This window comes from Hyperoodon ampullatus (assembly GCF_949752795.1).
Source record: "Hyperoodon ampullatus genome assembly, chromosome: 3".
In the NCBI taxonomy this organism is placed as follows: domain Eukaryota; kingdom Metazoa; phylum Chordata; class Mammalia; order Artiodactyla; family Ziphiidae; genus Hyperoodon; species Hyperoodon ampullatus.
In genome coordinates, this window is record NC_136916.1 from 130,239,021 (window position 1) to 130,259,818 (window position 20,798).

At 38.2% G+C, this 20,798-nt stretch overlaps 1 protein-coding gene across 1 annotated transcript in view; it reads right to left on the reverse strand.

The window, feature by feature from the left end:
* The window catches only part of MAP4K5 (mitogen-activated protein kinase kinase kinase kinase 5), a gene marked incomplete at its 3' end in the record, with an annotated part of 145,033 nt that extends 124,458 nt beyond the window's left edge, over window positions 1-20,575 (reverse strand). Inside the window, exons 1-2 of the mRNA XM_079698992.1 lie at window positions 20,564-20,575; window positions 20,091-20,307 (exon numbers count right to left, since the gene is read on the reverse strand). Coding sequence (XP_079555118.1) covers window positions 20,091-20,198 — 108 coding nt within the window. The 5' untranslated portion in view covers window positions 20,199-20,307; window positions 20,564-20,575. The remainder of the gene's footprint in view (window positions 1-20,090; window positions 20,308-20,563) is intronic.
* Window positions 20,576-20,798: the final 223 nt, after the last annotated feature.

The window sequence follows — 20,798 nt, forward strand, 5'->3', positions numbered from 1 at the left end:
AAAAAAAAAAAAAAAAAAAAAGGAACTAACAGAAATACCACAGCACCTCTACAAAAAGATCTAAATATATTTCTGATTCCTATTTATTTTAGTAGGTTATTGCTATACACTAATATTTAGACTTAAGGGTATACTGAACACCTAGAAGTCCAGTAAAATATTTTACTATAGTTTATCTCTTATTTAATTCTTTATTAATCAGGAATTAAAATTATTCGGTAGAAAAAGATAAACTAATAATAAATGGGATCAATGTCACTATAAAATCCATAAAAGAGCCTTTCCACTTAAATTAAGTTTCTATTCTCATTGCCAAGGTGTTTCCCTTATCTCTTAATATTTCCAAGTCAATTTACTACTGGAGACGTATTTTTACTCAAACTCTCCTGTCTGGATTTTTAATTCATAGTAAAAAGTTAGGGCTTCCCTGGTGGCGCAGTGGTTGAGAGTCCGCCTGCCGATGCAGGGGATACGGGTTCGTGCCCCGGTCTGGGAAGATCCCACATGCCGCGGAGCAGCTGGGCCCGTGAGCCATGGCCGCTGGGCCTGCGCGTCCGGAGCCTGTGCTCTGCAGCGGGAGTGGCCACAACAGTGAGAGGCCCGCGTACTGCAAAAAAAAAAAAAAAAAAAAAAAAAAAAAAAAAAAAGACATAGTAAAAAGTTAAATTTCCATTTGCACCAAGAAAAAAAAATTAAAGATGTTTATCTTCTTAACTTATCCATTTCTATTTCAACAATATTATGCAGCTGCCAGTTTTATAAGCCATGAACTTTCCAACATGCTGTAAAATTTTTAATGTGACTAAAAAATAATTAAAGGAAATGTCTTGAGTTATCAACAAAGAATAGAAAGATATGATTTAAGGCACAGTACCTCTCAGTAGTGAGGAAGCTAGAAGATAATTTCTTTTAATAGGGGTAAAAAATGTAACTGGCAAGTATTGACAGTCATCTAAAAGTTACAGCAACCAAGATGGTCACCATGAAGATAAATGAGATCAGCTCTTGTATTCCACTTCACTGTTCTTCACATTAGGCCCCTCATCCTATCCCCAGGTAACTTCCTTCCAGCATTTCTTAGGGTCACAAAACTTTTCCATGAAGCCAACTGGGGGCATCAATTTCAAATATACACCCTTCCTCCAAAAATATTCTTTAATATAACAATAGAGAACCCAGATATCTCAATATTTAACAAGCTATCTCTTGTGGCTAGTGACTACTTCTCAGAGTCAAAATTATGTATCCCAGACTTAAGAATATGAACTATGATACAAAAGTAGTAACACAGCATCTGTAAAGTTTGAAGAAAGCCAAGCCTCTGGTTTGCCCACAAAAGAAGTAAGCAGTCAATTATGTCATAGGTTGTAAAACCTCTATAGCTGATTCTTTATGGAACATTGTTTTTGACAGGTTCATTCAATCAACAAATATTACTGAACACTGAATACCAAATATTATTATTTAACAAATATGTGCCAGGCACTGATATTGATACTGGGGATATAATGAAACAAAACAGTGCTGTCTTTAGGAAGCTTTTTATCAGTTGGTGAGACACAGAAGTGAATAGTAAATACAACAAAGTGTGACAAATCTCTCAAAGGTGATACAAGACAACACAGAAGGGTTCTGAGCCAAGTCAAAGCTGGTTGGAGAAAGCTTCCAGGAAAAAGTAAATCTAAACATGGATATTATGAGAGACTTTCTTGGGAAGAGTGGGGTGGGGTAAGGGATTATAACAGAATTCCAGGCAAAGGTGTAAAGATAGGAGAAAACATGGTCATTTCAAAGTAGTAAAATTATCTTGTATTAAGGGAAACATAAGAGTGTAAAGAGACGACGGTGAGAGACAACATTCCTTTGAAGCTCAGGAAAGACTGTATCACCCACTACCCTATTGTAGCCATCATCTACTAACTTCTTGGTCACCCCTTCTTGTTCACTCAGGACTTTATGGTTCCTGGCTCACAGTCTTCCTCTCCAACCCTTTTCTTGGTACCATTCTTAGAGACTTCAACATCCAGATCTACTCTCTGACTTTTCAATCCTTAGCCTCCTATCTGAATCTTGACTTCAAACATCGTAATTCCTGATCATGACTTCCTACCCTTTCAGCTCACTTACTCTCGTCTTCCCATTCCAGTGATCTTTCCACCTCATCAATCCAGTGCATTCCCATATGACTACCAATTACATCTCTCAATTCCTCACATCTTCCCTTAACTGTCAGGGTTCCATGGTGCACCACTCTATTTATAATCACTCCCTTACAAACAACTTTCACTTCCTTCTCCTCTTATCCTCTGTCATACTAGCCTAGCAAAATCCTAATCTGATTAAACTTGATTATCCACTAATTCCATACTGATATTGAATAGCTAAATGATACTGGGTAAAAAATGTATAAAATCAGACTAACTGGTGTTATTTTCAAATCATAACACAAACCTCAAACTACAAACTACAACTTCTCCATTAGGTTTGATTTTCTACTCTTCAAAAAGAATATTTTATACTTCTTTCTTAAAGCCTTCAATAATGCCTAAGCCTCTGTTTACTCACTCTTCTGTTACCTATCCTAACACAGAATTTCACCTTTTCTTTACCTATCATTGTCCTATGTAGTCCTTTGGCTTTAACAACCATCTCCAGGATAAATCTCTCCTCACCCAGCTCCAGACTCCTAAATCCATGGAAATCTGACAGGCATGTCAACCCTAACATGCCTAACACATAACAACTCAGTTTTCTCTGCTCCATAAACCCATTCATCTTCACATCTTTCCAATCTAAGTAAAATTTACTGCAGCCAGCCAGTTGCTCAAGTACAAACCGCAAGGTCATTTTTCATTTCTTTCCTTCACATTCTTCACATCTGATATCTCAGCAAATAGTGATGGCTTAAAAATATAAAGCAAATCCATTAACTTTCCTCTATCTTCTCTGCTATGCTCTAGTCCAGCTTGTCTCCATTAGGAATTAGCAAACTAATGTGAATGCAAAGGAATAGCAAGTCTAGGATAACCCCTAGTTTCTAGACTGTACAAGTGAATACACACTGTGATTCCATTCACTAACATGACAGACACAGGAAGATGGACACATTTTATGGGTGGAGGGGAAGGACAGTGAAGGAACATAGATAAGGAGATCAGATTTGAACATATTTAGAATTTAGGTTCCTATGGAAAACTAACTGGAGATATGGAGACATCCGGTAAGCCACTTAATAGCTCCTGAAGCTCAAGAGCTAACACGGATTGGAGACAGATTGGGCATCATCAATATTATTGAATCCAGGCCAGTAGATGACATAACCTAAGAAGAGTATGTAGAGTTAGAAGAAAAGAGCTTCAAGAGCAGAATCCTAGAATATTACCCACATTTAAGGGATAGGGAAAAAAACTCTCCACAACAGATCAAGACCATAAAACAAATTTCAATAAACTTAAGAAGAATGTAATCATAGCAAGCATCTTTTCCAACCACAATGATATGAGGCTAGAAATCAACTACAAGAAAAAAAAAACTGCAAAAAACACAAACACGTGGAGGCTAAACAATATGCTACTAACCAACGAATGGGTCACTGAAGAAACCAAAGAGGAAATCAAAAAATACCTGGAGACAAATGAAAATGGAAACACAACCATCCAAAATCTATGGGATGCAGCAAAAGCAGTTCTAAAAGGAAAGTTTATAGAAATACAAGTCTACCTCAGGAAACAAGAAAAATCTCAGATAAACATCTAACCATACACCTAAAGGAACTAGAAAAAGAAGAACAAATAAAACCAAAAGTCAGTAGAAGAAAATAATAAAAATGAGAGCAGAAACAAATGAAATAGAAAATTTTAAAAAATGGGAAAGATCAATAAAACTAAGAGCTGGGGCTTCCCTGGTGGCACAGTGGTTAAGAGTCAGCTTGCCAATGCAGGAGACACGGGTTCGTGCCCTGGTCCGGGAAGATCCCACATGCCGCGGAGCGGCTGGGCCCACGAGCCATGGCCACTGAGCCTGTGCATCTGGAGCTTGTGCTCTGCAACGGGAGAGGCCACAACAGTGAGAGGCCCACGTATTGCAAAAAAAAACTAAGAGCTGGTTCTTTGAAAAGATGAAGAAAATTGATAAATCTTTAGCCAGACTCATCAAGAAAAAAAGAAAGACCTGAATAAAATCAGAAATGAAAGAACTTACAGCTGACATAACATATATCAAAGGATCATAAGAGAATATTACAAACAATTATATGCCAATAAAATGGACAACCCAGAAGAAATGTACAAATCCCTAGAAACATACGAACTCTTAGGACTGAATCAAGAAGAAACAGAAAATATGAACAGATCAATTACCAGTAATGAAATTAAATCAGTAAAAAAAATTTTTTTCCAACAAACAAAATTCCAGGACATCTTGAAAAGTAATTCTACCAAACATTTAAAGAAAAGTTAACACTTATCCTTCTCAAATTATTCCAAAAAATGGAAGAAGGAATACTTCCAAACTGATCCTACGAGGCCAGCATCACCCTGATACCAAAACCAAAGACACTACAAAAAAGAAAATTAAAGAACAGTATCACTGAACATAGATGCAAAAATCCTGGACAAAATATGAGCAAATTGAATTTAACAATACATTAAAAGGATTATACATTATGATCATGTGATATTTATCCCAGGGATGTAAGGATGGTTCAAAAGCTGCAAATCAATCAATGTGATACCACATTAACAAAGTGAAGAATAAAAATCATCATCATCTTGAGAGATGCAGAAAAAGCTTCTGACAAAGTTCAGCATTCATTTATGATAAAGACTCTCAACAAAGTGGGTATAAAGGGAACATACCTCAACATAATAAAAACCATATATGACAAATCTACAGTCAACATCCTACTTAACATTGGAAAGCTGAAAGCATTTCCTGTAAGATCAAGAACAAGACAAGGATGTCCACTCTCACCACTTATATTCAACATAGTTTTGGAAGTTCTAACCACAGCAATTAGAGAAGAAAAATAAATAAAAGGAATACAAACTGGAATAAGTTAAACTGTCAGTGTTTGTAGATGACTTTATAGAGAGAGAAAATCTTTAAGATGCCACAAAAAAACTATTAAAACTAACAAATGAATTCAGTAAAACTGCAAGATAAAAATTAATATATTATTGTAGCTTTATAGTATAGTTTGAAATCAGGGAGCATGATACCTTTAGTTTTGTTTTTCAAGACTGTTTTGAAACCTATTGTGTCTCTATACACTAGTAATTAACTATCAGAAAGAGAAATTAAGAAAACAATCCCATTTACAATTGCATCAAAAAGAATAAAATACACAGGAATAAATCTAACCAAGGTGGTAAAAGACTTGTACTAGGAAAACTGTAAGACATGATGAAAGAAACTGCAGACAACATGAACACAGGGAAAGATATGTCATGTTCATGAATTAGATTAATATTATTAAAATGACCATACTACCGGTGGCAATCTACAGATTCAATGCAATCCCTGTCAAAATACCAATGGCATTTTTCACAGAACTAGAACAAATAATTCTGAAATTTATATGGAAACACAAAACATTCCAGATAACCAAAACAATCTTGAAAAAGTAGAACAAAGCTGGAAGTATCACACTCCCTGATTTATTTATACTATAAAGCTACAGTAATCAAAATGGCATGGTACTGGCACATAGGTCAATGGAACAGAATAGTGAGCCCAGAAATACCCACACTTATATGGTCAATTAATCTATGGCAAAGGAGGCAAGAATATATAATGGGGAAAAGACAGCCTCTTCAAGATATGGTGCTTGGAAAACTGGAGAGCTACATGCAAAAGAATCAAACTAGACTACTTTCTCACACCATATACATATACCTTAAACTCAAAATGGATTAAAGACTTAAATGTAAGACCTGAAACCATAAAACTGAGGAAAACATAGGCAGTACTCTATTTGACATTGGTCTTAGCAATATTTTTTTGAATATGTCTCCTCAAGTAAGGGAAAAACGAAAATAAAAAAACTGGACTACATCAGACTAAGAAGCTTTTGCACAGCAAAGGAAACTACCAACAAACAAAAATGCTGCCTATTGAATGGGAGAAGATATGTGCAAACATAATATCCCATAAGGGGTTAATATTCAAAATACATAAACGGCTCATAGAACTCAACATCAAAGAAAAAAAAAACCAGATTAAAAAATGGGCAGAGGACTTGAAAAGACACTTTTCAAAAGAAGACATACTCAATACCACTAATCAGAGAAATGTTAATCAAAATCACAATGTCACAGCTATCAGAATGGCTATCACCAAAAAGACAACAAATAAAAAGTGTTGGCAAGGATGTGGAGAAAAGGGAACCCTTATGCACTGTTGGTGGGATGTAAATTGGTGCAGCCACTATGGAAAACACTATGAAGGCTCCTCAAAAATTCAAAAATAGAACTGCCATATGATCCAGCAATATCACTTCTGGGCATGTATGTGAAGATAACAAAAATACAGATTAAAAAAGATACATGTGTGCCACTATTCACTGCAGATTTATTTACCATAGCCAAGATATGAAAGCAACCCAAGTGGAGATACACACACACACACACACACACACACACACACACACACAGGAATATTACTTAGCCATAAAAAATGAAATCTTCCCATTTGTGACAATGTGGATAACCTCGTGGGTATTATGCTAAGTGAAATAAGTCAGATAAACACTGTATGATTTCACTTATATGTGGAATCTAAAGAACAAAATAAACAAAACAAAACAGAAACAGATCAAAGAACAAACTGGTGGTTGCCAGAGGGGAGGGGGATGAAGGATGAGTAAAACAAGTGAGGGAGGTTAAGAGGTACAAACTTCCAGTCACAAAATAAGTAAGTCAGTGATGTAATATACAGCATAGGGAACAGAGTCAATAACAGTGTGTAATAAATTTGTATAGTGACGGATGGTAACTAGACTTACTGCTGTCATCATTTTGTAACGTATAAAAATATCAAATCACTCTGTTGTAATCTGAAATTAATATAATACTGTAAGTCAACTATACCTCAATAAAAATTTAAAAAATAGGTAGGTAGGTAGGTAGATAAGAAGCAAAGAAGGATAGAAGGAAGGAAGGAAGGAAGGGAGGGAGGAAGGAAGGGAGGAGGAAGGAAGGGAGGAAACAGACAAAACTAAAACTACAACTACTCTAGAGATACTGTTCTATTAGAATCTCAGTTTGGAGGAAATTTTGGAAATGATCTAATTCAATCTTTTTTCTAAAAAAGCAATTTTCTTCTACTTAGTTTATGGAGGTCATTTGATCAATCTCATACATTCATTTTGTAGGATAAATTTAGTTGTATAAAGACTTTTTATGATAAGCAAAATCTACTTTCCTATAATTTCTCCTCAATGGTCCCAGTTTTGGCCTGTGAGATAAAGGTGATTGAGTCTATTCCTCCTATGACAAATTTCAGACATCTAAATTCATTGATTTATTCAGTAAGTATGTATTGATTTATTCAGTAAGTATGTATTGCCATTCCTATGGCAGTTAGGGGACCTAGTTCTAATTTTAACTCTGCTCAGAAAGAAACATAAAAGCTCCCTTCTATCTATGGATGAAACATGCTAACTTCTTCAACATGCTACATACAGATTCCAGACCCTTACCACCATTCTGATTACTATGTGTTTTGATTATGTGCTCAAAGTCTGATGTCCAACTGATAGTAGTTGAAATATTAGATTCATTACAAAAGTCATGTTATGTTATAAGTGATTTTTCATTTTCTTTCTTCAAATTTCTATAAAGTTATGATATTTTTAAAATTTAAAAATAAATGTTGAAAGTGTTATATTCAAAACACAATGCAGTACTTTATCCTGTGGTAAGAGTAAAGTGCTTCATTTTACTTCTATAATAAATCTTTTTGGGAAAAAGGGAGGTGATAAACACATATTATATACTATATAAATTATGTAAATTTCAAGGAAACCACTTCCAATAAGATTATCAAATTTATGTCAACAAAATATAGTAAGGGGGGAGCCACACAGCATATCCTCCACATGAAAATTTAATATAAATATTAGTCATTCATTATTTTTTCATTTACTCAGCATCCCTTATGCATCGGGTACTTTAGGTATGAGGGTAGTACTGGTGGGATGACAGCAAAGATTTAAAGATTTATCTGCCTTGTTTGAGTTTCAATGGGACAGATTTTAGATCCAAACCGGAAAGTTTTCTATAGCACTTAAAAAGGAACCAACTGCTTCTAGTATATCATTATTAAATAAGTTAAATGACCCTTTGTCAAGGATAGGGTAGGGGACATATGTACTGTGTAAGAGGTCCCTGCCAGCTCCCAAATTCCTTAATTTTTGTGAAGCAAGTTATTTCCAAGCTGCCTTCCAGATCTAGACAGGTGCTCCCTCTCCCACAGAAGGAGGCTGTACTGCAGGGTTTGCCCCACTACCAGGCAGACATATTCAGAGTCTAAGGCCTGCCTGTTAGGGTGACCCCAAATCTGTCCAGATGACTTATATCTCAGGACACGCTAAAGCCTTAGTATGTTAGGATACTTACTTGCCTTTGAAAAGAATTTTTCTAATCCTCTCCTAATACAGATTGACTTTATTAAAGGGAGCATTCCTTCTAGAGGATTACTTAAATTGTAATTATCTGGAGGCCTTCATGGCAAAGCAAAGGGAGAAAAGGGCTTGAGTTAAGATTAAAAGCGGTAGGGAAAAAACAAACACGAAAACATAAGTGTAAAATAAGGTAACAGAAATACATTACATTACATTATTAATAATAAAAAAAGAGGTAGGAAATATGTAAACTCTCAATCACTGCTGGTGGGTGCAACTATTGAGGGGAATAATAGGTCAAATTCACTGAAACTTTAGCCAGAAGGACTCCCCCAGGATTGGAATCTCCTGCCCCATGTGCAGCCACATTTTCATGCAGTGTGAAATTAACAACGTGGATAAAAATCTCATCACAAGGAAAAGAAGAAAATTTAATTCTAGAAATTTACTTAAAGAAATAATTAGATATGTGAAAATAATTTGTTCAAGGATACGGATCACAGCATGCTTATAATAAGGAAATACTGGAGATAATCTGCTTGTTCAACAATAATGAATTAAACACTGTACAATGATACAAGGAAATAATACACAAATATTAAATGTGTATATCTATTCACATGAAAAGTTGTTTGTGACATACTGTTAAATGAAAAAAGCACCTTCTCAGATATATATGCTATATAATATACTATATATAGTATGCTTAAATATATGCTTATATAATATATATTATGATCTATGTATGTGTCTTTAATATGACTTTTTAAAAGTCTTGAAAGATATACAAAAATGTTCATCTTTCAGTAAAAGAGGTACATGTAATTTTTCATTTATTCCTATATCCAAGTTTTCGAAAATAAACACATATTATTTAAAATGTATTTTTTGAAAAGAAGGTAGGAAAGAAGGCTATCTATTCTGAGGCGAGGACAAGAGAGGCAAATAGGAAGGCAAGTCCTACCCATGGATCTACAGAAAGGATAGGAAATTATTCCTGGAAAAAAAACATTATAGGGGACCCAAGCATCTCCAGTATTACAATTAGGAGCTAAAAAGCTTAAAATGCAAAAGTTGTTAATAATTTATTGCAACTTATGTCTATTAAAATATACTGTCATGCCCACATTGGATCCTTCCTGATACTGATAAGAGGTAGGTTTAAAAAAGGACAAAAAGACACAGGGCACCTAGAAAAGAGGGTGCGTGTATGTGAGGGGTAGCACATTGGTTCACAAGACATCCTTCTCAGGCTGTGACAAATTAGACATAGGCAAACAGAAGTAACCAGCTAATGCTACAGAAGGTAGGCTATTCTACTACCTGAAAGAATTAGCATTTTGTTTATTTTAACTTAGAATAGCATTACCAAATCTAGTCTATGGGACTCAGTTATCTTAGGTAACAGTAAGTCTAAAGTTCCAACAAAATGAGCACAAGAGAAGGCACATCAGGAAGGGTGTTTAACAACCAAGAAAAAAAAAGTTTCTCTTTTTACTTATTAACATTGTAGGGTGGCTATGAGCTACTGATAAGTTCATCTCCACAGTAAAAGCAAGTCAAGCCTGGGCTCCAGTTTGGAAGTTTTAAGGGTAAGAGTAACGACCAGGTGGGTAACCAGGACATAGTACTTTTGAAAGTTGGTGCTGAGACCTGAAGCTTATATGCATATTCAAATCAATCCAAAAAACCCCTCACCTCTCAGCAGAGGGGTAAGGCTGCCAAGTCTCATCTGACCATCTGCCCATAATTTGCTTAGAGCTTATTATGTGCTAGACAATGTGTTAAGGGCTATGTATACAGCAGTGAATTTAAAGATGTAGTCCCGAGGCAGTTTGGTATAGTGGAAAGAACAGAGATTATAGAGTCAGAAGATCTGGATTCATGTCCTCAAAGTGCCACCTACTATCTGTAAGATCTAGAGCAAATATCATACAACTTATGATACAACATAATATACAACACACAACTTATGATACAAGCAAATATCATACAACTTCTTGGGTAAACTAGAGATGATAATACATCTGTCCCACCTACCTCATAGGATTATTGTGAGAAACAAGTAATATACTGATTATGAAAGAGCTAAACAAACATTAGTCACTCATTCATTTTAATCCAATTCCATTTTTATAAAAATGTTAGAAGGTGGGGGCCTATATGACTCATGGGCCCAAACACCTCCGAGGATAGACTGGCTATCAGCTCAGTGGGAGATTATGACATTTAACAGACATAGTTACACTAGACATAAATTCATCTTACCGTTTTCAAAGAGTTATCTACACTCTCTAACTTAAATAGTACTTCACATAATTGAAAAGCAATAGCCTTCTACTAACATTCAAACATGTACAAATACTCAAAATAGTCCAATGCAGCCAAGAGAAAGTGCCTGTTCCAATTTATCTGATCTAGGACTAAGTTCTCAAATTGAAAACAAAGCCCTGAAAACACAAGTATCACTTGTTTATAAGTTAATAAGCATCACATGTTTCTCTTCCTGTGTATTTGGTCTGAAATCACAATTTTAAGCTAAGAGTGAAACTTTTATAAATTCTGAAAGGAAAACTAGAATAAGAAACCTAAGTCCATCTGCATTCTATCCCATTGTCTTCATCAAAAACACTGGAAATGATGGTTAAAGTGAAAATACTGAACCTATGAAAATAAAAAGGATACTAGATACATTATAAGCCTAAGGCAGAGGTTGTATCTAAAAGTCAATTTTGGAACTAGAATTTATATACCTGCACCAGTGATGGCACTGTTTTATGTCTACTTTCACAACACTGAAAGTATTTAAGACTTCTGTAGTTTTCACAACATTTCTATGAAAGTAGAAAGGCGTTTTTAAATTATTTGCCTCTAACCATGATCCAGAGCTTCACATCCACCATCAGAACCATGGTCTTTTTCCAGGCAGTCATAACATAAGCCTACTTCTATGCAGTAAGAAAAATAAATACAAAATAAGAGTTTAACCAGATGATTTGCAAAACAGTAAACATCCATAACAGAACACTTCATCCTAATAAAACATGTTTTATTTTCATAGTAATCTTTCACAATATTTAACATAATATCTAATTAAATAACTTTTAATAAGATATCCACTAGCTTAATAAAAAGCATAATTTAAAATAAGATTCTTATTTCCCGCTGTTAACCTATTTTTGCAATAATAAGATATCCACTAGCTTAATAAAAAGCATAATTTAAAATAAGATTCTTATTTCCCGCTGTTAACCTATTTTTGCAAGTTATTCACTCTCCCTCACCCTAACATGACAACCCAACAGTCTCTTATGTCAGATTACCAGGACACAGAAAAGATAGTATATTCACACAAACTGTGTTAGAATCCAAAAAAAAAAAACAAAGAAGAAGAAGTGGGTGATGTTTTGATATCAAATGTCAGAGAAAGTACAAGCAGAATATACATCCATCCTCTATCACCTTCACATTTGGGGCCATTAGGCATGTCTATTTTATTAGCATTTAAAGATTAGAGAACACCAGTGGGGAAAGATATAGCAGAAGCAGCTACATATCCTTTGTTTGCAAAATCATGCTATTAAAAAATGACACAGGGCTTCCCTGGTGGCGCAGTGGTTGAGGGTCCGCCTGTCGATGCAGGGGACACGGGTTCGTGCCCTGGTCCAGGAGGATCCCACATGCTGCGGAGTGGCTGGGCCCGTGAGCCATGGCTGCTGGGCCTGCGCATCCGGAGCCTGTGCTCCGCAAGGGGAGAGGCCACGACAGTGAGAGGCCCGTGTACCGCAAAAAAAAAAAAAAAAAAGACACAGAGGGACTTCCCTGATGGTCCAGTGGTAAAGAATCCACCTTACGATGCAGGGGACATGGGTTCGATCCCTGGTGAGGGAACTAAGATCCCACATGCCGCGGGGCAACTAAGCCCACATGCCACAACTATTGAGCCCATACACCTCAACTAGAGAGCCTGTGTGCTGCAAACCACAGAGCCCATGCACTCTGGAGCCCATGCGCCACAACTAGAGAGAGAAAACCCGGATGCCACAACTAGACAGAAACCCACACGCTGCAACAAAAATATCCCGTGTGTAGCAACAAAGATCCCACATGCCACAAGAAAGACCTGACACAGCCATAAATAAATAAATCTAAAAATTTTTAAATTACATAGAAACGGGTAACTTACATACAACTGCTGAACTTAATTAAAATCACAATGACTTGTACCCCTGCACCAGCCAATGAGATGCAATGGTGGCAATGACTGTGTCTCAGTTCTAATTCCTAACCCTAAGCTTACAATTTAGCTGTAGAGATAGGTTCAGGTGATTCAGTAAGAGAGAGAGAGAGTTAAGACATCCTCTGGTTACCCAGATATCCACTTGGCCAACTCCTTAGTCTCTGCACAAATCTAACCTTCTCAATGTGGCCTACCCTGTCCATCCCCATATAATTCCTCAACCTGCCTTCCCCATCCCACCCTGGCAATCCTGAACCCCTTAACTTGTTCACATCTTTCCACATCTTTAATCACCTTCTAACATATCATACAACTTATTTATTATGTTTATTGTTTGAGGGCAAGAATCTTTGTCTACATCATTCACTGGTGTATTCCAAGACCCCAGAACAGTGGCTGGCACATCAGAGGCTCTCTATAAATACTGGTTGAATCTTAAATACTCCTTTCCACCCTGTCATTCCCTGGCTGCATTCCAGATCCCCATTCATCAATGTGCCTCATCCTAACCATACCCATAAGGGAACAACTGGGGCTGGAAATCAATGGAGGCTCTATTTCAGAGAAGGAGAGAGGGAAAGAGGGAGGAAAAAGAAAAGGAGGGAAGAAGGTTTTAAATGTATCCCCTACCTTGGTCCCCAACAATTCCATCCTAAATTTTTACATTTAATCTTCCTAAATTTTCAATTCCTCCCAAATTCTTGGTCTTGATTGCCTTCTCTGTGAAATTCCTCCTCTAAACTCAGCAACACTCCTGGTCAATTGAGTGATAAGACAATTTTAAAGAATAATAACTGGAAAACTATAATCAGTCTCAATGGAAGAAAAAAAAACAGAAACAGTGGAAAAAACATCTGTGTGTTTCATTTCTTTTCCACTTCACAGCTAAGCTGCTTCAAAAAGTGGTCTACATTTCTCCTATTTCCTTACTGACCATTCACACCTCAACTCTTCTGCTCTTAATGAACCCTTTCAACTCCTTACTTAAATGACCACTATGTTGCTCACTCCTTCAAAACATTTTTATTGAGCACTCATTATATGCCAGGCACTATGCTAGGCTAGCTGATTCAGTGGTAAACACAAGTCCCTGGTCTTGCAGTTTGAGCAGAGAAGGAAGACTGAGAGCAACAATGATGAGTGACAAATGGTAAGTATTATGTAAGAAGTCCAACAGCAGACAGGTATGACCTTATCTAAAGGGCAGAAAAGGCCTCACTGAAAATGCAATGTTTAAAGAGAAAGGCAAACAGTAAAAGACAGATGAAAGACAAGAGGAAGACTGTTCTAGTTAAAGGAAATAGTACCTGCAGAAACCTGAAGGACAGAGTACAGTGCATATAAAGAACCGAAGGAAATTCAGTATGGTTAGTCTCAGGACAGGCAGGGCCTTAAAAGCCATATCATTCTAAGACTTTATTCTATGGACAAGGAGAATAAAAGGGAATGACACAAGACCTCAGATTTATATTTTTTGGAAGATGAAAACATTTGCCTTACGAGAGTGGGAGGAAACAAAAATGAACACAGGAGATGATAGAGAAGAGTTCTTGAAACTCTTGATTTCTATGGAAAGAACTTCATCATAACATTTTGTTTCTTCTCAGACACCTTCAATACATTATTTTCTTCTGCCACTACTCTAAGACTACTGCCTTTACTCAAATGTACTCTCCTGGGTGACCTCACCTATACTACACAGGTACCACCCCATAAAGTGACAATGACTCCCAAACCTGTATCCCCAAGTCCAGCTCTCTTAAGGCCAGAGCTGAACTTCCTACCATGCACTGGACATAACCACCTATACATTGCCATACATCCAAAACCAAACACAAGATCCAGACCCCACAAATTTGGTAGTTCCTAATTCTGTTGATGGCACCAATGTAGTCACCCAAGGCAGAAATTCTAAATGCCACTGACTACCTGTTTGTCCCTCACTCATCACCAGGTAAATCTGATCATCTAAATCTATCACTTCCTTTCATCCCTATACTTCCAGAACCTTTGTCTAATCCAGCCTCTACACCATGAGAGATTCCCTCCTAAAGTCTTTCTTCAGTTTACAGGAAGAAGTCCAAATTCTTTGCTATGACATACAAGGTCCATTATCTGGTCCTTTTCTGCCAGAAAATAGCTTTTGTTTGCCATCTATGGAATCCCTGCCAGATTTGGTCACACCAAACTTGGAAAGCAGATGCAGATCCCTCAAGACTCACTACGGTTTCTCAAGCCACCAGGTATTTGCACACCCTATTCCCACAGCCTAAAATTTCTTTCCTGTCTTGTCCACCTGGAAATCACCCTGCGCTCTTTTAAAATCCAGTCAATGTCCCCTCCTCTTTTAATCTTCCCTGGTTCACATCATAGTTCTCTCTCCTTTCCTCCCTTCCCCAGTCCCCACAAAAAACAAAGTTGGGCATATCTTCCACTTCACTTGTATTCTGGCACTTATCAAATTATGACTGTTCACATGTCTGTTTTCTTGACTACATTATATGTTCCTATATGTTGATAGTGTACTTTCTCTTTCTCGTGTTTGCATCCCCATACCCTACCATACAGTTGGCACTCAATAAGTATTTCTTGAATAAATGAACGTTTACAGAAGTGTTGTGATGTAACAAGCTTTGTCTCTATACAATGGGATCCTGGGGTAAGCTTTAAAGTATCAAAAGCCATTCCAGAATTGTGACTTCTGGCTTGGGGAAGAGAGAGGGAGGGCATATATAAAAAAGGAATTCATTACAGTGGACCAGTTCATCCAGCACCCAAATAACCCACAGAAGTGATATGACTGTGTGACACAGATTTCTACACAAATTATAACATTTAAAATTGTAAAAATTAAAAACTGAAAATATGAAACTCTTAATGATTAACTAAATGAGAGTTTGTTCAATGGATCCTTTAAAAATGGTATTTTTTTTTTTTTTTTTTTTTCGATACGCGGGCCTCTCACTGTTGTGGCCTCTCCCATTGCGGAGCACAGGCTTCGGACGCGCAGGCTCAGCGGCCATGGTTCACGGGCCCAGCCTCTCCGTGGCATGTGGGATCCTCCCGGACGGGGGCACGAACCCGTATCCCCTGCATCGGCAGGCGGATTCTCAACCACTGCGCCACCAGGGAAGCCCTAAAAATGGTATTTTTGAAGACTATTTAAAGACCAGGGAAAATGATGGCCATTCCAATCAAGTAGAAAAAAGAGATACATCATGATCCCAATTTTATAAAAACAATGTTTTAAACATACTGGTTTAAAAACAGTTAAGAAAAAAGCCTGAAATAAACTGTAATAAATTATTAACAGTATTCATCTCTGGTAATTTTCGACAACTAATATATCATTCAATAAATATTTATTGAGCATCCATCTCTCTGTTACTGTACAGTGAAAAGCAGGAGACATCTGTTCCTGTCCTCCTGGAGCTAAACATGTCACAATTTTATAATCATTCGGAAAAAGCAATACAGGTTAGAAAAAAATACATGAGATTGCCCACTCTAAATTTATAACCCACAAAAAATAAAAAAAGATTACTAAAACTTCTCTGGAGTCTAGATTGGGGATAATTTTGATCTAAATATTTGGATAAAGACCACCCAAATGGCTTGTACTGTTCATCGTGAACTATATCATGATACTACAACAGTCCAGGTCACTACAGACAGAAGGTAGTAGAGGCACTAAATCTCCAGGCTTCCTCTTCCTGTTAGAAGATTTAAAAATTAATGATAATCATAAATAAAATTTGCTCAGCTGAAATTTCATCCTTCATCTTCCACCACATTTCTTTTCTCTTTTGTGTACTTTCCCCTCCATTATTTCCTGCTTTCACCCTCAATGATTTACCCTATTTATCTAAAAGAAGTTTTATAGTATTCTTCTTTCAACCAGGGAATAGCCAGTTTAAGACTGAGCTCTCCCCTCTTAAGGAGTCTCAGGAAAGACAGGCACTTCAAAGGGGATCTGTGTTTTTGAAAAACATAAAAATAATTCACAAAAAATCTCAAAGCTGTGGTACTTTTAAAGTTCCAGCTCCATAAGATAAAAAAAGAAGTAGGGATAATATCTGACTAGAACAGCAACTAATTTACCTGCATTATTCTTCACTGTAATTATTTTGCTAGTTTACATCACAGACTGAAATTCTTCTAAAACTTCCTAGGATTTTCAGCTCATCCTAAACACAGTGATAAATAACAAAATTACTCTAAGTGCTCTGAGTTAAAAACCTCAGCACTACAGTTTGAATGTTACATGTTTTTAGGCATATTAAGGAGTAAATATAAACTGATAAAATTCTGTAGGACTTCGAATGCTGAAAATGGATATACTATGGAACAGTTTTCCAGAAATATTTTTCCTGGAGGACTCAAATAATTGAAATTTATAATAAAAATACATATACAGGATATCATAATAGGCATTACAGGAATATATAGAGTATTAAATGCTAACTTAGTGTTGTATATGCCCAGATATGCCCAGTAAGTATAAAGTATATGCCCAGAGAATTAGGGGACAGAAAGACTGATAGCCATTCATTCGTTCATTCATTCATTCCTCAAATGTTCAGAAAGTATTTACTCTGTGCCAGGCATAATTCTAGGAACTATTAGAGATAGAGCAGTGCATAAAAGAGATAAAATTCCTGCCCTCAGAGAGTATGTTAGTGGATTGAGATAGATAATAAACAAGAAAAAATAAGTAAAAAGGTGGGATGAATTGGGAGATTAGGTTTGACATAAATACACTACCATGTGTAAAATAGACAGCTAGTAGGAACCTGCCATAGAGCACAGGGAGCTCAGCTTGGTGCTCTGTGATGATCTCTATGGGTGGGATGAGTAGGGGGGAGGGAGGTCCAAGAGGGAGGGGATATATGTATACATACAGCTGATTAACTTCATTGTACAGCAGAAACTAACACGACATTGTAAAGCAATTATACTCCAATAAAAAAGAAGTAGGAAAAAAGAAGTAGGAAAAAAAGACTGAGAGGATATAAAAGCAAGGAGGGAAGGGAGCAAGCCATGTGGCTGAGTAAAAACATTCTGAGCAGAGGCTATAGCCAGAACAAAGGCCCAAAGGTAGGAAGATGGCAACACTGGCCTGCTTGCTCTTCCTTACGTTTAAGGAAGAGCAAGCAGGCCAGTGTTGCTAGAAGAGAACGAAGGAGGGTGAAGAGTAATAAATGAGGTTGGAGAGATAAGGGGGAGGGGCTGGGGCCTCCTGGAGGCTTTGAGTAAGGTAGGATGTAACAGTTGGAAATGGGGGTGGGAGGTGATTCCAGGTAATTAGAACAAAGGAAAACAAAGACAGGGAACCAGGGTTTTGAGGATATTTAGGAATTAGAGGCTGACTTGGTGCGGAATGAGTATACACATAGAGGGAGCATGACTATGAGGGAAGGGGATCATTTGGGGGGAGGGTGTTTGGAAGTGGTGTATGATAAATATTGTCTTGACCCTCTGTTTAGGAGCTGTTGAAGAGAGAGACAGGGCAGGGAGGCACCAGGGTAAAAGCTGAGCATTAGCTGTCCCTTTAATATAACCCTTTGCTTTCCCCGGCAAGGATAAAATCCTGCTCCAGACAGTTGCTTTAGTTGATATATTTATAAAGAAAAAAGGTGAAGGCCTTGGGATTTTTGTGGGGAAAATATTTTAAATTTTCTTGTAGTAGGGAGGAGAGAAAATATACAAGAACTGGAATTCAGATTATTGTATTATTAACATGAACTGAATTGATGATTACTAATTGTATGACTAACATGAACTAGTGTAATACGTAGTGAATCATAAGATGAAGGTGACTAAAAAGTGGGATTGAGAAGGCAAACAGGAATTTCAATTTTTTAAAAAGCATTCCACAACATGGCTAATCCATGAATAAACAATTAAGAGTTAACTATCCCTAATTCTATATAAAGAAGAGGATTCTATTATAATTATCTACTTTGAATTAAAATTATTCACAAGGCAAAAGCTGGAACCTTCCTCCCAATTCAACATCCCATACAGGACAGTACCTAGTACAGAAGATTCAAATGCTTGTTTAAAGAATAAAAAAGCCTACCCATTACATTTCATCTCAATAGAATCAAACAGTGCTAGACCTGTCATAACACAACCTCAAATTGTTACTATTAATAGGGAGGATATTAAACAAAAACAGAAAAGTTAGGAAGAAGGGATGTTTTTTCTTCCATATTACCATATTACCTGTAAAAAACAACATACCCTAAAGGCTTCTACTGGTTAATTACCCATATGACACAAGGCCATTTCAGGTATATGCAGGAGTGCTGTTTGGAATAATGGGATACCTAACATCATTAAATCCAATAAACAAAGCTGTTCCAAATCAAAGGAAATTTCCCTTGATATACCCATGTGAGTTGCATTAGTGCTCCCTTTCTGGAACAGAGAACAAAAAGCATAAGGCAATCTAAAACAATCTTTCCTCTTCATCCTTCAAGAACTCAGTGGATTTAGGGAACTGGGTTTGCTTCTCTATGATTTTTTTAAAATCTCAAATTAAGAGTAACTCATCCTCATCATTTTTCTCAAATAAAGCAAACGAGTATAATAAAAATACAGCAGCTCTTAACCACTCTTGGTCATGGTATGTTATAAATCCCAAAGAGAGGAACTGCTAAAGTAGAAAAAGAATCATCAACCAGATACAAATAATGAAACTTCTGCCGGGAAAAGCATCGTTCTTCATAGGGTAATGTTTGTGCACAAGTCACTCTGACCCAGTATTAGACTGCTTACAGATAAAATTGAAAGACAGGGTTTCATAGGGCTTTTTAAACCAAGATTATCCATTAAAAAGTTTTTTATGCAAATGTCGGAATGTCAACATACTTTCTTGTCTACTGTCTTCCAGGAAGCATTTTTCTATGCTAAGACAAGAACATCCTCAAGTGCAACTCCATAAGCGGATTCGAACTCCCTTTGATACCATAAATAAGCGTTAAAAACCCTGTATACCACAAAAAAGTACTACGGTAGTTTGCAAAGGTGTGTTTAGTTCTGCTTGTTGGATCGATTAGAGCAAGCAGTGAATAGAAGGTGCCCTGAATCGAGTACACGGAACCCGGCCGTGGCATCTCCAAGATGCAACAATAAAAGCATCCTCCCCCCTCCTCATACTTCCCCAGAAAGTGGCCCTATACCCGGGAGCCAGCGGGCCGCAGAGAGCCCGGCCTGCCTCACCTTATAGACGTCCCCGTAGGTGCCGCTGCCGACCCTCTGAACGAGCTCGTAGTCCTGCTGCGGGTTCCGCCTCAGGATGTCCGCGCCAGGCCGCAGAGGGGCCTCCATCTTCGCTCAGGGCCCGGCTCCCGCCGGCTCTGCCCGCGGCGCCCCGATTCCCGCTAACAAGGACGAGCGGCGCCGCTTCCCAACATGGAGCCTCTGCCCGCAGCTCCGCCTGCACGAGGAACAAGCAGAGGCTACAACCCCGAGCGGCCCAGCCCCGTCCCTTCCGCCCGGCCGGGGCCAGCGAACCAGCGGGCCTGAAAGGGTCCCCGGCGCCTAGCCGCCGCGTTCCGGCCTCGGCCCTTCCCCCCTCCCCGGCCGCCCGCGAACTGCCGAGCCGGGTCTACGCGCCCGCCGCGGCCCGGGGCCGGCTGGGTACCTGAGGGGGGCGGCCCCACTCTTTGTTGAGCGCCGCGCCCGGAACCTACTTCCTCGCCGGCGCCAGCGTCCTGCTTCCAGGCGCCCGCCAGCCGCTCCAGGTCCGGCGCCGTCGCCGCCTCCCGCTGCACCGCACGTTCTCTCGCGGGCGGCGGAGGGGCGTACCGTCGCCGCCGCCGCACCACGTTCTCCACCCGGGGCTGCGTCACCGGGAGACACGTTCCCGGCCAGCGTGGGTCGGCGCCCAGCTGCCCGCCCGAGCACGCCGGCCGCAGGGCCAGAGTG